The sequence below is a fragment of the Pogoniulus pusillus genome, chromosome 10, assembly GCF_015220805.1.
Source record: "Pogoniulus pusillus isolate bPogPus1 chromosome 10, bPogPus1.pri, whole genome shotgun sequence".
Lineage (NCBI taxonomy): Eukaryota > Metazoa > Chordata > Aves > Piciformes > Lybiidae > Pogoniulus > Pogoniulus pusillus.
In genome coordinates this window covers 24117225-24135210 of record NC_087273.1, presented here as the reverse complement: position 1 = coordinate 24135210, position 17986 = coordinate 24117225, and the positions used below count along the sequence as shown (strand labels likewise).

The 17986-nt window shown below is 40.3% G+C and overlaps 1 protein-coding gene across 1 annotated transcript in view; it reads left to right on the top strand.

The window, feature by feature from the left end:
- LPCAT1 (lysophosphatidylcholine acyltransferase 1) overlaps positions 1 to 17986 on the top strand; it is a 70006-nt gene that overhangs the window by 35846 nt on the left and 16174 nt on the right. Inside the window, exon 11 of the mRNA XM_064150051.1 lies at positions 11667 to 11792. Within this exon, the coding sequence (XP_064006121.1) occupies positions 11667 to 11792 (126 nt within the window). The remainder of the gene's footprint in view (positions 1 to 11666; positions 11793 to 17986) is intronic.

Below are 17986 nucleotides of genomic sequence, written 5' to 3'. Positions count from 1 at the left end.
CATTCCCAGATAATAATCTATTTGTGAGTCTAAAACATGTGTTGTGTCAAAACTTTGTGACTTGCTTCTGATTTCAAGCATAGTTGATATACCTTACCAAGAGTAATGATTTCCACTCCTGAAATATGTTTGCTTGTATTGTAATCGTGTCTCATGAACAGTTTCTATCAAGTGTGGAACAGAATGCTTAACAGGATGTCTGATCCTTGTGATACTTCTGCTTACTGACTTTGTATAGTTGTTGGTTTCATCATGCTTGTTTATCTGTGGGTAGCCACAGATGTAAGTAATGGGAGTCTCTAGATAGTTTCTGTTAGCTCACTTAGTGATAACCTGCTAGTTTGCTTATATATAAATAGAGCATTCCATGAAGGAGATGCTGCCATTCACAGAGGTTTGCTTCCTTAAGACTTTTTTTTTCAGGGTAAATGAATTTAATTGCCCAAAAAGTGAAATCCCAATTTAAAACGTAACTACTCTGCTATGCTTCAGGTGCCCTCAGGCAGCCATATCAGGAACAAATGAAGTGCCATTTTTTAACTGCTGTATACTCTACAGGTTTTCATTGTGTTCCCTGTCATTTGGGATGACAAGGATTGTATACATCTGAAAATACATTCCAGTGTTAACTTCCCAGTTGTATCTTTCATCTTGTTTTGCTGACGTAAACCATTATGTTCGTACTCACATGGATGGTTTATTTTCCCTGGACCACTGTGCTGGTTTTAGCTGGGATACAGTTAATTTTCTTCATAATAGCTCGTATGGGCTTTTTTTTAATTTGTGCTGGAAACAGTTGCTGACAACACAGGGATGTTTTATCTATTGCTGAGCAGTGCTTACACAGAGTCAAGGGCTTTTCTGTGTCTCTCACTACCCTACCAGTGAGTAGAGTTGGGATATGAAAGCAGGGAGGGGACACAGCTGGGACAACTCATAACTGACCAAGGGATGTTACATACCATGTGATGTTTGCTCAGCATATAAAGCTGGTGGAAGAAGGGGACATTTGGAATGATGGCACTTGTCCTTTCAAGTAACTATTGCATGTGATGGAACCCTACTTCCCAAAGATGGCTGAATACCATTTCCCATCAGCAGGCAGTAGAAGTCCTTGTTCCACTTAGCTCATGTACTTGGCTTCTGCTTTACTTACCAAACTGTCTTTATCTCAACCCATGTGTTTTCTCAGTTTTACTCTCCTGATTCTGATACCTCCTGCTGGGCAGTGAGTGAGCAGCTACATGTGGTTTAGCTGCTGGCTGAGATTAAATAATGACAACTACCTTGGGGATGATCAGCTCAGTGTGAAATTTGTGACCACTGTTTCAAGCACCCTTTTCGGGACCTCATTTTGTAGACATTTTCAAAACTAAACCTGGTTTGTTTTCATTAGTTTGAATGTGACATTGTCATGGTTTGTTTTGGTTTTTTTTTCAAAGAGTGGACATGAACTGGAAAAGAAATACAGAGTTTTATATTTGAGAAGAAAGATACAGAAAAGATTACAGAGCATATACAAGATACATAGCAACCCCCTTAAATTTTCCCTCAACCTGAAACTAGATCTACAATCCCCAATGCTCCTTTTGTCCCTCTCAGAGCACCTCTGCCACCATTAGGCCCAAGCAAGGTTTCTGCGGCCATAACCAGGCCCATTCCATACATGTTTATCAAGTAGTTTCTGCTAGAGACAGAAGGCAGGAGGGAGAGGAGAACGAGTTGGTCTTGCTGCCACCTTATAAAGAGATAACAGCATGTGGTATTGAATAACAATTTTATACTTTCCTGTGCTGACCCCTAGACTCCTGTAGTCCCCAGAGGATTGTTTTAACTCTATGGTGCCTAACCTACAGTAAACATGAACCCTCGATGAGTGGTGTTTCAGTATTGAATCGGTGCTGATCTGTCACTACATTCTATGAGAATCCACATGATATGGTCTATTTTTAAAAGAAGTTATCATGGCAGAAAATTAAGTTAAGGCTCACTATTTCTACAGATCTTTCAGTTGCACCTGTGGCTATTCGCTTTCCACAATACTAACTTTTACTGTTGTCTTCTGTCCTTCTTGTCAGGAGGATGAGCAAGATCTAAGCCTCAGTGGCTGACTGCCCAGGGAGGTGGTGGAGGCACCGTCCCTGGAGGTCTTCAAGAAGAGACTGGATGAGGCACTTGGTGCCATGGTCTAGTTGACTGGATAGGGCTGGGTGCTAGGTTGGACTGGATGATCTTGGAGGTCTCTTCCAACCTGGTTGATTCTATGATTCTATAAAATTCTATAAACATCAAAAGTTTATTCCTAAAAGGCTTTCTTAATCTCACCTATGCAAATACCTATTTTAGTGTATGTGATCTTCAACCTTCTTTTGTTATTGACAGGTAATTTATTCAATAGCATTGAACCAAAAACTAGATCCATGCACAGTCTTGTTACAGCTACTCATCTTACTGTTTCTTCTTCTTTGGTAATTATTTATGTAATCAGAACTTATACAGTATAGCCACTGCTACTGATTACTTATTCGAAGCTTTCTTTTGGATAATTTTCTTACTCTGCACAAAAAAATAAGTGCAGATGAGATTAATCTGCTGTTTAAAGTATGGTCCCAGTTATTTTCTATCTATATGCTTTGCATTCAGTTTTCTTAAACAGCCTCTCTTGAGATAGAACAAGGCCAGAAAGACTAAAAATAGACTAACTGCTACCTTTCTCGGTCAATGTTCATTCCATTTACAACATGCTCTTGGGAAGTGTGTTTAGAGTCACTTTAAAATCAGTGAAAATGTTGAATGCTCTTAAATATGGTAATACTCTGTGTAGGTTCTGTCTTTTAAATAATGTGGTGATAGCCTGAGTTTTGATTCACTTCATGTGTGTTTTATTTACAGTTCCTACTGCTTTAAAGAAGAAATAGGTAACTCACTAACAAATTTGGTCTGCAAAGTTAGTGACGTTGCTGTCAGTGCTCAAATATATTTAACGGATTAGTACAAGAGGGATATGGATGTGCTAGAAGGTGTCCAGAGAAGGGTCACAAGGATGATCTCTGCTATGAGTAGAGACTGAGGGAGTTGGGGCTGTTCAGTCTGGAGAGGAGAAGGCTCCAAGGTGATTTTATTGTGGCCTTCCAGTATCTTAAAGGGGCCTACAAGAAAACTAGGGAGGGACTTTTTAGGATATCAGGTAGTGATAGGACTGGGGGGAATGGAACAAAGCTAGAAATGAGTAGATTCACACTGGACTTGAGAAGGAAGTTCTTCAGCATGAGAGTGGTGAGAGCCTGGAATGGGTTACCCAGAGAGGTGATGGAAGCCTCATCCCTGGAGGTGCTTAAGGCTAGGCTGGATGAGGCTCTAGACAGCCTGATCTAGTGTGAGGTGTCCCTGTCCATGGCACGGGGATTGAAGCTAGATGATCTTTGTGGTCCCTTTCAACGCTGACTGATTCTTTGCTTCTTTGACTACATTAATAGCCCATCTTTCAATTAGTTGCATGTAATTAGCACTATTAATTTTGTACAGAAATAAACCAGTGGTAGTGCAGACAGCTAGTTGTGAAAAATATACATTGCCGGTTCTCAATGCAAGTCTAAAGTAACCTCACCCATAATCACAGGCATAAGCTGCTGTAGGTCTAATCATACACAGTCCTGTTGGTCACTTACAAACATAAAATCACAATTTGTTCCACTTTACTTCACTAGTTTGTCCTACAAAGACAAATTCAGACTAGGGAAGAATATGATCTAGATTGTAAAACTTGGAAAAAGATGCAAGTTTAAATACTGCAACTTGGTTATTTTTTTTTATGCATATAGTAGATGTTCAGACTGAAATCTGATGGAAACTGGACACCTTTGTCCCTATGTTTTTCAAAACCGTAAGCACCTTTATAAGTGAAGTTCTGTCAGCATTCCTGATTTCAGCAGTTTGTTTTTCTGATCTCTTTAGTGTTAAAACTCAGCATTGTAACCACATTCATGACACTAGCCAAGAGCTTTAAAGTGTCATTTGTAATGAGTCTAGAAAGGCAGATTTCCTGTGGAAATTCCAAGGTGTCATGGGTTGGTTTGCATTTTTCCAGTAACTTTGTTTTTCTTCTCCATTGACAGAAATATTCTAAAAATGTGGAGCTGGTATTTACAGGAGATGCTCAAGTCAATTAAAGTGCAGAATGCTAAACATAAAACTTGACAACATCTGTCTTCCATATGTTTTCTCCGTCACCTTTGTGCCAAGATTACTTTCCCCTTGTTGGAGCACGGATCAGCTTGACATACTCTCCCTTTTTGCTTTTGAGCAGTGAATCTTCTTCCAATGTGCTGGTGAAGGCAAATGATACTGCAGATAGTCCTCTGTGTCCATTTCACCTTTTGTCATCTGCGTGGCCAAAATCAGGTTATATGTTTTTTGCAGGCTTTGACAGTATCAGAATGTGATCTCTGCCATGTGGTATGGTAATACAGTGCTGAAGAACATTGAGGATGTAGCTTTACAGTAGCATACTGTAGGAACTGGCTAGAGGGCCGAGCCCAGAGAGTGGTGGTGAATGGTGCCACATCCAGCTGGCGGCCAGTCACTAGTGGTGTCCCTCAGGGATCAGTGCTGGGCCCCATCCTCTTTAACATCTTCATAGGTGATCTGGATGAGGGCATGGAGTCAGTCATCAGCAAGTTTGCAGGTGACACTAACCTGGGGGCAGATGTGACTGAGTTGGAGGGCAGAAGGGCTCTGCAGCAGGACCTTGACTGCCTGGACAGATGGGCAGAGTCCAATGGGATGGCGTTCAATAGCTCCAAGTGCTGGGTGCTGCACTTTGGCCACAACAACCCTATGCAGAGATACAGGCTGGGGTCGGAGTGGCTGGAGAGAAGCCAAACAGAGAGGGATCTGGGGGTGCTGATTGATACCCACCTGAACATGAGCCAGCAGTGTGCCCAGGTGGCCAAGAGAGCCAGTGGCATCCTGGCCTGCATCAGGAATGGTGTGGTCAGCAGGGGCAGGGAGGTCATTCTGCCCCTGTACTCTGCACTGGTTAGACCACACCTTGAGGACTGTGTTCAGTTCTGGGCCCCCCAGTTTAGGAGGGACATTGAGATGCTTGAGCATGTCCAGAGAAGGGTGACGAGGCTGGTGAGAGGCCTTGAGCACAAGCCCTACGAGGAGAGGCTGAGGGAGCTGGGATTGTTTAGCCTGGAGAAGAGGAGGCTCAGGAGTGACCTTATTGCTGTCTACAACTACCTGAGGAGTGGTTGTGGCCAGGAGGAGGTTGCTCTCTTCTCTCAGGTGGCCAGCACCAGAATGAGAGGACACAGCCTCAGGCTGCGCCAGGGGAAATTTAGGCTCGAGGTGAGGAGAAAGTTCTTCACTGAGAGAGTCATTGGACACTGGAATGGGCTGCACGGGGAGGTGGTGGAGTCGCCTGGGGCTGTTCAAGGCAAGATTGGACGTGGCACTTGGTGCCATGGTCTAGCCTTGAGCTCTGTGGTAAAGGGTTGGACTTGATGATCTATGAGGTCTCTTCCAACCTTGATGATACTGTGATACTGGTTTGTCTTCTGGCTATTTGTTGTATTTTCAGTGGCCAATCAAATCTAACTTTGCAGAAACTGCTGTGCTCTGTGCTGATGCTGTCTAAAGGTTCTCTGTTTGATTCTGCAGAAGCACTGATTGGGTGCTCAGCACTCAGCTTTGAAATTAATGACTACTTTGGTATTTTTAATACCATCAAAGAGAGGATCAGTGTAAGGAATTACTGAAGTGTTGGAGTAAAGAAGCATCTGTTCATTTAGGTTTTGGGCTATATATGAAAATAGAGACATGAACTACATGTGCATTCTTGTTTATTTCTGTGATTGCTGTAAGTGTGGCAGTTAGGCCAACATAGTTACTGAACCGGGTTAACTCTACGCAGCTTCTTGCTCAGTTTATTTTCTTAAGGAAGAAATAATTTTTTGAAGTACTATTTTACAACAGTCTGGTTTGAACCACATTTCTGAATGCAGGCAACAAAAAGAGAACCTGCTTTGTTTTTTACCTTTTGAAGATCTGTGGTGTGCGAACCTACAACAGCAACAATTGGAAGACCCATTTTCTTAAGGGATAAATGCAGCTGTAAGCATTTTCTTTTCCTGTGTAAAATTTAAAACATCATGAGATGCTGTATTCTGGATGTGAACTCGAGATTCTCATGACTAGATCTTCATTTGCTTGGAGGGTATCATAAAGCAGGGGTAGTCAAAGGAGAGAAGAGCCTGTCTACACTGGCATTACAAAACCAAATAGGTGAAAATTCTTCCACTTGTGAAAGAAGAGAAGAGAGGGAAGAGAGGAAAAACAAGTGAAGGGTCATTTTGAAGGTTAGTAAAATCATGAGTGTTGTGGAAATACAGAATACGGAAATTTTGGTACTTTGCATAGCAAGAAAGCACTCTGCAGATCAGCTGAAAGTAAATGGAATTAGTCTTATAAAAATGTCCAAAATTCTGGCATTACTACCAGATGCATAAAATTAATCAGAAGTGAGACAGGGGTTAGGCTCAATGATCTTTACAGATGTCTTCCAACCTCTAACATTCTATGATTATGTGGCACATGCTGTAAAAAATGTGGTCCATTGATGATTCTGGAACGTAGTATTAGAAATGGTGTCTGGTTCAGGAAGTTCCTGAGCCAGACTACTGGTACACAGGGTTACTTTTCCTCCGTGTTTTGTATGTCGTCTTCCCAAACACCGGATTGTGAAGTAAAATGGCAAATTTTTACATCCTTTTAAGATTTGTGGTACCTTATAATGATTATAGCTGATTTAAAGAAGTCTTTCTGAGCAGCTTATGGACCACAGAATCACAGAATGTCAGGGGTTAGAGGGGACCCAAAGAGATCATCAAGTCCAACCACCCTGTCAGAGCAGGACTAGTTGGATTACTTCACAGTTCTGCTTATTAACAGTGCATAACATTTCAAAAATGTTTTTGTTGAAGCACAGATTCAGAATGTCACAATATTGCCTGTGCTGTTTTCTTTCACTTTGCATAGTACCTCAGCAGTCACATTCTGGTTTATGTTAAGAATTTTGCATGCATAGTGGATTGGTATGCAGAAAATAAGGAAATTGGTAATTTATTTTTGTATTGTGACTGCACAAGTGTTAGACACAGGAAGCTGTTTGGTGTGAGAAGCCAGGATATAACGAGTACAACTTGTGTGTAACAGATTGAGTTTGCAGGAAGGCTTTTTGGTTTTTTAGTTTGGTTTTATTTTGAAGTGATTTGCTGACTTGGGAATTTTGTGTTTTGTGATATGAAAAGTAAACAGCATTTCAGGGAAGGTAAGGAGGGAGACAATATCAAGGTATGTCAAGCTAGACATGCACATCTGGTCATATAAAATTACTGTTCATTAAAAAATGCTATGCTGTGAAAGCAGAGGTAGTATGAAGAAAAAACGGGAAAGTGTTTCCAAGTGAAGATACAGGAAAAGCTGTTACATTCCTAATTTATTAAAAACACTGAGTTGCACTTGGAATTTGCATATCAAATTGAAATAGTTTTTTTCCCTATCAGTTGAATTGAAGTAAGGAAAGATTGCCCTGAAGATCAGCTGGAGTAGTTTCATAACTAGTTCTATAGGAAATCCTGAGATGCAGTCATACCCAGGCTTCACAGTGAGCTCTAGTGTTTCTGTCTTTATGCTAAGAAATAAGTCTTGGCAAAGGTAATCACCTTCATATGTTCCTCAGCTTTATTTTCTTCAACATTCCGAGCTGAAATCAAGATTCTTTATGTTAAACTGATGGCCTTGTACAACTTGTGATTTCTTCAGAACTCAAGAGATGTGTGAAATTGATCTAGCTTCAGTCAACCCTATGACTGAACTTTTACTGTGAGCAGAAGTTATTTATTCTTTACTTCTGAAAGTCCAGATGCATCTTTAAACACACTACTTCTATTAATTTTGCTTTTTTTTTTTTAAGTAAAAAATCTGAAAAATTGCCAGCAGATGAGCAAGAGAGGATACTTTTATCCTTCTCAGTCCTCTTTTCTGTATATGTTCATGGGCATACGTGATGACATAAATTGTACTGGGAGATTTTCTGTGCTCATAGCAATGTGAGTCTGGCCCAAGAGCTGCTCTTTCTGTAAGGGATACACACAGCTATGAATTTGCGTAGTTGTATTTCCCCCTTATGATTTGGCAGATTCTGAGGTGAACCTTGCTTTTGCTTGAATTTTTTTCTGTATTGTATGTTTGGCTTTGGTTGTTTGTTGTTTTGTGGTTGCTTGACTCTCTTTTAGTTTTGTTTTGGTGGTTTGATGAGGGGTTTTCTTTGTTTTGGGGGGTTTTGTGGTTGATTGAAGGGTTCTGTTTGGTTTTTTTTTAATTACTCCTTGGATAGGCTTCTTCATGTTTGGAGAACATTATTTAGGAGTTGTTTAAATCTGGCATTGGTTCTTGGAATGGCAGTCAGTCACGCTTCTGCCCTCCCCCTAGGTGGCCTGATCCTTCTTAGTCATCTTTCTTTTGAAGTGTTTGAAAAGCTTCTAGCTTTTAATTTTAACAAGTTATTGTTACTTGCTTTGACTTGCCACCTTATAGTTATGTATTAACTTGTCTCTCCTGTTTTCCTTGAAAGAACACATTTACAAAAAAAAAACCATTGTTTTAATTGCCATCTCTAATCAATTTCTGAGTTATGCTGGGGTTTTGGTTCCAGTTTTCGGGTTTGGGGTTTTTTTCTGTCCCTTCAGGTTTTTTTTTAACAAGTGTCTTGTCACTTCTCCTGATTCCCATATATGGTGTGGCTTTTTGTAACACAAATGAACACTTCACCCTTTCAGTTTCTTCTTTTAACTTAACCAGCTTCCTCTTTTCTCTAATTGTCCTGTGATTCAGCTGATCACCCCTAAGTTTCTGTATTTCTGCCATATGCTATACCTACTGTTGCCTTAAGACATAAAATTAGATATAATGTGCATGACTGGACAAGATCTTTGATTATTGCCACATTCTTCTATGTAAGCCACTTTGGATGGTACAGTCTGTAGTGTGTCCTTGCTGCCGTAGGAGTTCAGCTGTTTCACTGACAGTTGATAAGGAATCATAGAATGGTTTGGTTTGGAAGGAACCTTACAGACCATTGAGTTCCAACTTGCCACTGCTGTGGGCAGAGAGAGACACCTTGCTCAAAGGCTTATGTAGCCTGGCCCAGGATGATGGTATCCACAAGTAGTCTAGGCAGTTGGTTCTAGTGTCTCATGGCTCTCATCATGAAGAATTTTCTCCTAAATCTACCCTCCTTCAGTTTGAAACTGTTAGCCTTATCCTATCACTACCTTCCCTGATCAAGAGGAACCTTTTAAGTACTGGTAAACCACTAGAATGTCACCCTGGAGTCTTCTCGAGGTTGAACAGCCTTAGTTTTCATAGTCTGTTTTCATAGGGGAGGTGCTTCAGCTGCAAAAAGTTATTATCTTTATTTTGGATGCCCCACAGATGAATACAGTGTTCCATGCATGGCCTTGGGAAAGGAATTAGAGGGGCAGAACCACCTCTCTTGACCTGCTGGCCATGCATCTTTTGATGCAGCCCAGGTTGTCACAGCTTTCTGGGCTGCAAGTGCACATTTCTGTCTGATACTCAACTTTTCGCTCACCAACACCCCTAAGTTCTCCACAGGGCTCCTCTGCTCAGAAATTTATAAGGGTGATCTACTGCCTACACAGTACAAAAAAGAGAATAGGAAGTCATTTAAACTGGCAGGTTGAACTCCTTTCACCCACTTTTTTTCTTCTTTCATGGGATATTGATTTTGTATTATGTAATACCAGTGATTTCATATTGCATGATACCATGCTGTGTTGACTACCTTATAATGTAATATTGATGAGGCTTGCACTGCCTGATCTGTGAATCAAGTGTTGAGTAGAACGTTGAAATGGATTTAAGTCACCACAACATGGAGGAGTTCCTAATAGTTTTACACAACATTCATTGCTGTCTATGGGATGAAATGCATATCACAAGAACCTCTTATGCATATTATTAAGGTGGTTTACTGATTTGCAAATACTACTAGGATACTTCATAGGAGGAGCAGAGTGATGACACAGGAACAGATCAAGGCATGAAAAATTTGGAGAAACTCCATTACTTGGAACCACTCATCTGCTTTTTCAGATGGCTTTTCAATGTACTTTGGCTTAGTTGGCATTTTCCTCTTGGTCCTTCCTGTTTTTCCTTCATGCAAAGGACCATTCAAAAATCACTACCCTTTATGTCCTTGTTTTATTCCATAAGTAGCTTATAAACAATACCTATTTTTAAACACATTTGATACTTTTGAGCTTCAGTATATATTAGTAAGATGTGCTTCCTGAATATTTTGCTTTTTTGGCCTTAAAGAGAAACAATAATAACTAGCTTTAATGTAAAGTGCATACCTTCCTAATGTATTGGAGTTCCTGGTTTGACAATTAATTAGTGGACCAAATGCCACTGTGTTATTTACAGTGGCATTCAAAGGCCTTTTAAGAAGACTCTGGGGAAGAGGCTACTTAACAGAAGTTAACTAGTTATTGCATGAGAGGTAACTGCCATTTTAGATCAAACTGCCTGTAATGAAGTGTAGAATAGATGGCAGTTTTCATCATGAAACCTAAATGACTGTGGCTTGCCCTAGGGCTTTATATCAGTCTCACCGTTACTGTATGTTAGCTTCACACATTTAAAAAGGTGGTTAGTAGCAATGTAGAAAAACCTATAGATGCAAGTAAGTCTAGAAAAAAATGTAGTGAAGACTTCAAAATAGAAAAGACTACACAAAGGAGGTAGTATTTTGTACTAATATGAGTAAGGTCAAGTATCATGGAGAATGTGGCAGATAAGTAAATCATATGGAGTAGTATTTGCTTTCTAAATTGTGTGTTATGTTTGTACACTGAACTCTTAAATGCTTTTTCCAAACCTAAGTGTCCTTTCTCTCAGCTTTGCCACAGCAAATGCAGTGCAACTACAATATTAGGATTTCTTTGAAGTGTCTTCTGGTGGTGCTATTACTACAGAGCATCAAGTAAAGGAAAAATGAATATCTAATTCTTTGGCATGTAAAAAATTGGGAGTCTTTTTTTCTTTTGTTTTTCTTACGTCATATACTTTAACTTTGCTTGGAGTTTAACTCTACTTGCTTTTGTACTTTGTTCTAGCCATTTTTTATAGAGAAATGTTGCCTGTTGGATAATTTTAATATTATCTGAAGGTAATAGTTGTTCTGCTCAGATGATTAGTAATATTTTGCAGTACTAATAAGATACTTATTTAACATAATTATTAATCTGTGTTTTTGTTGTAGATTAGTAATTTTGAAATCCTTGTTATTCACTTTGTTGAAAATATTAAGGCATTTAAAGGCTATGCACTCCCTAATTTTCCTCTTGTATTCTTTTATGTTTTCACATACTCACAAAGTCAAAATAGATTTCTACAATGGGTAGAGTTTCCATAGTTCATTCTTTGTAGGTGAACTTCCTTTTATATGTGCTTTCTTAGCTCTTCAGAAGAGAGAGTATAAGTGTTATAGGATTTCTTGCTATTAAAAAAAAGTGATAATTCTGCTTAGTTTTCTTAGATTACCTTGTTTACTGTGCTTCTTTGGTTTATTCAAGGGCATTGGGAGTTTCAGTGACAGACTATACATTTGAAGATTGTCAGCTAGCCTTGGCTGAAGGACAGCTCCGTCTGCCTCCAGACACGTGTCTTTTAGAATTTGCAAAGCTTGTGAGAAGCCTTGGGTGAGCATACACAATATTTATGTGTGAAATGAATTCTTGTTTTGTATCTTTTTTTGTGTAGTTTTCCCTTCATGTAACACTATTGCATCTTTGAATATATATGGAATGTTGCCATATGACAGTTGAGGAAACAGTAATATAAAATTAAACCAATATTATTCTCCAGTTTTAAGCAGCACTCTTGGATTCCAACCAGTAGACTAGTTTGTAAAAAAAGTCACATCTTTAGTCTGACAAATGAGCAGAGTGCGTCTGAACTGAACAAAACTAGAAGACTCCTCCTGAAGAGGGTCAGGAATACTGTAGGATTCCTCATATTGAATACAGTTAAGAGTCAATTGCCCTTTTCTGTGATGTCTGTGAAGGTTTAACAGTGCTGCCATAGCAGTCTTGCAATTGTGTGGTTACCCTTTCACAAGAATTTTGGGTAGGTTAGTGCTAGATAGACCTTCTAATGAAACTGTAGCTTAATATTTGCAGTATGGCTGCTCTCTTCTCATAGATTCATTTCTCTCTGGCTTTACCCTTCAGCAACAGCAAAAAAAATCACATAAATCACATAGGAGAATTTATTGCTGCTGTTCCCAGTTTTTCTCCCATTTCGTCTCTAATCTTACTGAACAACAACAAACTAAATTGTCCTGTTAATCATCCTATTGACCGGATGTCAGGGATTGGAAAGGATCCAAAGAGATTGAGTCCAACCTCCCTGACAGAGCAGGACCTTACAATCTAGCTCAGGTCACACAGGAATGCATCCAGATGGACCTTGAAAGTCTCCAGAGGAGGCTCCACAACTTCTCTGGGAAGCCTCTTCCAGTGCTCTGTCATCCTTACAGTAAAGAGGTTCCCCCTTGTGTTGCACCTCCTGTGCTGCAGCTTCCATCCATTAGTCCTTGTCCTATCACAGGGAGCATATTAGCAGAGCCTGTCCCCCACCTCCTGCCACCCAGCCCTCAGATACTAACTGTTTTAATATACAAACACCCTTTTCCCTTTTTTTTTTTTTGTATTCTCACCTGAAACTATAGAGCTTAGTTTCATGCTTCCATTGTGTACTTTATTTTCTTTCACTGTTTTTTCCTCTGTTTCTTCCAGTTTGTGTACATAAATTAAAAAAAAAAATCTCACTGGAGAGTATGGAATGTAAGGCAGTATAAATTATGCAATCAGATGACAAGCATATATTAACTAATTGTCAAGACCTCCATCTGAAAATACTTCTAACAGGACAGGAAAGACTTCTAAGAGGAAAAAAAGATTCTTGGTTTGTTCCAAAGGTTCTGAATTTACCATAGCAAAAAACCCTCCAAAAAGAAACAACAAAACCCCCACCCACAAAACCACTCTTGTGTCTTATGCACTTTGATAATCCTGGGATTCACTTTAATCCTCTTTCTAAATTGTCTGGCTTTTCTCTGCTCAATTTAAAGCTGTTCTTTCAAATTATGCTTTTCTGGGTTTTTGGTTTTGCCTCTAAAACAATTGCACGCATTTATAAATTAAGTTCTACACAACCCAAAAGTTCTTTGTCTCATTTGAGCAATTGTACATTGGCGAAATATTATCCTGTCCCGATTTGGGTATGTGCCAGTAAGTAGGCTATTAAAGCATTTTTCTGGCACAATTGGATGAAGATTGTAATATGACTTCATCTCTAATGCATGTTTGATGGTGATGGCAGTCATTTTGCTGCTTATTCAAATGTTTTGAGGCCAGGGAGGCATTAAGATCATCCAATCACATCCCTAAATGACAGGAACAGTAAGTTTTATCCAGTGGATTTTGCATCCAGTCTTAATATTTGGCTTTGAGTAATAACAAGGTACCCTCTAGTTTTAAATACATTTTTTTTCTAATAAGGCTTAGATTCTTTAGATTCTTTGAATTCAAGGTACACCTCAATTTGCTGTACTGGAGAGACTTCTCTTCACATGATAAAAATATCAGTATTATATATTGAGTCTGTACTCAGCTGGATGGGATCCAACCTAGAAGCCATTCAGCCACAGCACTGAGTTCTCATGAGTCATCTAATGAAGAGCTTGGACTCTGTTATCATAGCTGTACAGCTGCCAGGTCACAGCTGGCTGAAACTCAGCTGCCTTTTACTGAACCCTGGTGAAATGACTTTCATGTCAATGAGATAATTGATCACAGTCTCATCTTCTCAAATTCTGTGTTCATTAGTCCTCAAGCAATTATGCTTCTGTTGAACTTGATAATCCGTGTCTGACCAATGAGCTGACTACAAAGCTATGTGCAATCCAGTCCCGGGTTAGGGTGTATCCCTCCCACGATAAACTCAGTACAATATGGATTATTGGATAGTCAAGAAAAATGAAATTGTATTTCTTATAGTTTAAATTGTTCTATTTAATACAGTATAAGTAGAATAAACCACTACAGAAATATAAGAAGCAGTGCTTGCTTCTACCATGGTCAGCACATACTGCTTTCCAGTCTGAGAACGAGGTAGAGTGATGTAATCAATCTGCCATGCTTTACCATATTTGTACTTTGCACATCGCTTACCATTCCACAAGGGCTTCAGATGCTTGCCTTGTTTAATAGCAGCACAAATATCACAATCGTGTATAACTTGTGTTATAGCATCCGTGGATATGTCAGTTGCTCTATCATGTGCCCATTGGTAGGTAGCATCTCTACCTTCAAGTCCCAAGGAATCATAAGCCCACTGGGCCAAGAACAGTTTGCCTCGGTGTTCCCAATCAAAATCCAAGTTACAGTTCGCATCTGTTTGAAACACCTTCGCAGCCAAATCTGCCTGATGTTTGTGTTGATCTTCTCAGTGGCTTTACTCTTGGGCATGTGAGCATCTATGTGTCATACTTCTACAGGAAACTTCTCTAGATAGGTAGCAATGTCCTGCCATAAGTCAGCAGCCCAAATTTGCTTTCCCTTCCATTGCCAATTATTTTTTTTCTGGTCCTTTAGCCAACCCTATAAAGCATTGGCCACCATCCTTGAATCAGTATAGAGGTAAAACATGGGCCAATTCTCAGGCTCAGCCACATCAAGAGCAAGTTGGATAGCTTTTATCTCTGCAAAATGTCTCAATTCACCTTCTCCAGCTTTTGCTTCGGCCACTGCATGGACAGGGCTGCAAACTGCAGCTCTCCATTTTTGCTTGTTTCCAACAAGGTGACAGGACCCATCTGTAAATAAAGCATAGTTCCTTTCTTCATTTGACAAATCACTATAAGGAGGAGCTTCCTCAGCCTGAATTACTCTCTCCTCTGGAGGATTTATACAGTCTATGCCTTCCGGCCAGTTGGTGATCATCTCTGCTGTGCCAGGTCATTCAAAACTCCCCATGCGTGCTCGCTGTGTTATGAGAGCCATCCGCTTAAACCAGATAATAGTGGTTGTGTGATGTGGTGATGACCCCTTTCCTTTTGAACATCCAGTTCAAAACTGGTAATCTGGGAGCCAGAAGAAGTTGAGAGTCTTCAGAAGCAGCTTTTACTCCTTCATAAGCAGGAAGAATCTCTTTCTCTGTTGGTGTATAGTTTGCTTCTGACCCTCTATATTCTCCCCTCCAGAAACCAAGTGGTCAGCTGCATGTTACTCCTGGGACTCTTTGGCATAGGCACCAGGTTGGACCATTATCACTTGCAGCTGTGTACAGAATGGTCTTGATGTCTGGACCAGTTTGAACAGGTCTCAAACCCATTGCATGAACTACTTCTTGCTTTATCTGATCAAAGACTGCTTGTTGTTCAGGTCCCCACTTAAAGTTATTAATCTTTCAAGTCACATCATACAAAGGTTTTACAATTTGACTGTATCCAGGGATGTTCATCCTCCAAAATCCAACTGTTCCTAAGAAAGATAACATATCCTTCATATTTGTGGGATTTGCCATGGTGGAAACTTTATCACATCCATCAGAATGTGGCAGCAACCATCTTGCCAACAAATTCCCAGAAATTGGATCTCTATAGCACGTCCTTTCACCTTATGTGCCTGGATGAGGCACTCAGTGCCATGGTCTAGTTGATTGGATAGGGCTGGGTGATAGTTTGGACTGGATCATCTTGGAGGTCTCTTCCAACCTAGTTGATTCTATGATAACTGCAGATGCTCTGAGGCTGCACTTTTCTACAGTGCATCATGGATCGCTGCATGACAGATCATTGAGCTGTGCTTCTGCCCCGGGGTAGATGATTAAACATATACTGAATCCCCCTCCAGGTGAAAGCGAAGAGAGTCTTGCATTCCTCCACTATTGGAATAGAGAAGAAAGCAGTAGCAACATCTGTGGTTGCATACCATTTGGCCTCTTTGGATTCCAGCTCATACTGGAGCTCTAAAATATGTGGCACAGCAGAACTCATGGGCAGAGTCACTTCATTTATGCCACGGAAGTCGACTGCTAGTTGCCATTCTCCATTTGCCTTTCATACAGGCCATAGTGGACTGGGATTTTTAATGATGTCTTGGCGCTCCGAATGATAAATCATGTATGGGCACCAAAGAGTTGTGGTTTGTTCTATATTGGTGGTTTGTTCTATATTGCCTATGATGTACAGTTCAAATGGCAATCGGCAACTTCACATCCTCTATATTATGCTGTACAACAACTGCAGATTCATATGAGAGCTCAGGCCTAACAGACAACTTTAATCTGTTTCCAACAGCTCCTACAGTTGCTATTCCAAAGGTCCATTTATGACCCTTGGGGTCTTTGAAGCGCCCTTCTTTCAGAAAGTCAATTCCCAAAATGCAAGGTGCACTTGGACCTGTCTTTGCCAATCACTCCCAGTTAATCTTCTTTCTGCCTCCAACTTCATCAATTCTTGAGACCCTCCTATAATTCCAGAAATAGTAAGATTCCATTCCTTTGTGATTTGAGGGCATCAACATACATTGAGCACTTTTGTCCTCTAGAGCCCTATATTTCTGCATCTTCAAGGTACCAGGCCGTCTAATGTATACATTCCGGTATGTTGTTATCTTCCTGGTCAGAGGCAGGGCCCCCTGACCTTGACCATTGCAAGTAAAATTATCACTGTGTTAAATGGTATTATCTGAATCATTGCCAGAACCATTTGAGTAATTTGGGGAAATGGAGGCAACTACTCTTTTTGTCTTGTTATTATGCAACTCTCTCACTCTTTTCAGGAGAAGTGAGGTAGGTTTCCCATTCCACCTATCCATTTTTTCACCAAACTGGTCACATAAGAGTACCCAAAGAGACCCACGTGACTATTGTTTATTTCTGAGCAAGTTAGTTTGAATTGGTCTTCTGGGAGGATGCCTGTCTTTTATGGCTGAGACATGTACCCACTCCAGTGGTGAAGAGGAAAGGTCACTGTCCTTCGCCAACTGCAATATGGAGGTTTTAAATTCCTCCTTGAGTTGTTTCATGCCATCCTTTATCTCTTCAGACATAGTATTTATAGCTGGCACCATGGCATTAAATGTAAGGCTGTCCTCTGTCTCCCTCATCTGATCAGCAAACTCACCCACAGAGGAGTTGTACCTTCATCTTTCCTCACCATTTTACTTGCCCATGTGTGGGTATAATTAGAGGGAGCAAGCTGAATATGTTTCTTTAGGAGAGCACAGCTCACAGGTACCTCATCAGGGTCCTCTGTTGCATAATCTCCTTAGATTAGCTCTCTTATGGCCATCTCTTGCACACACTGTTCAACTGTATTCCAGCATGAAGGTCTCCAGGGTAAATCATCCCTGTTGGGGTACCGTAGTACCAGAGCTGTCAATACATGTGACCAGAGCTTAGAATGGCTGCCAATATGTCCTAAGTGCTTATCTATACCTTTGTCTCTCAAAAAAACTCACAATTGTGTCACAGTCCAAGGGTCTATTTCTACAGTATCTATACCTCCATCCCACCATCTGTTTAACCAACTCCTCAACAGTTCTCACTCTTCCCAGGCATAACTTTGCTTAATATGCCTGATCTTCTTCCTTGGTAAAGGGGCTTGCTTTTCATCATCACTATCATCCATTTCCTGAGCATAATTTCCCTTAACTATAGCCTTTCCATTCCTTTTACACACAGGAGTACTAGCCTTCACACCAGTAGATGTACCCTTTCCTGAATCCTCTTCCTTTTGCTTCATGAGTTGAGCAAAATTCTGAAACTCCTCAACAGCAGCAGAAAGGTCCCTAACAGTTCCTTCCTTGGGATTACCCTGCTCTGG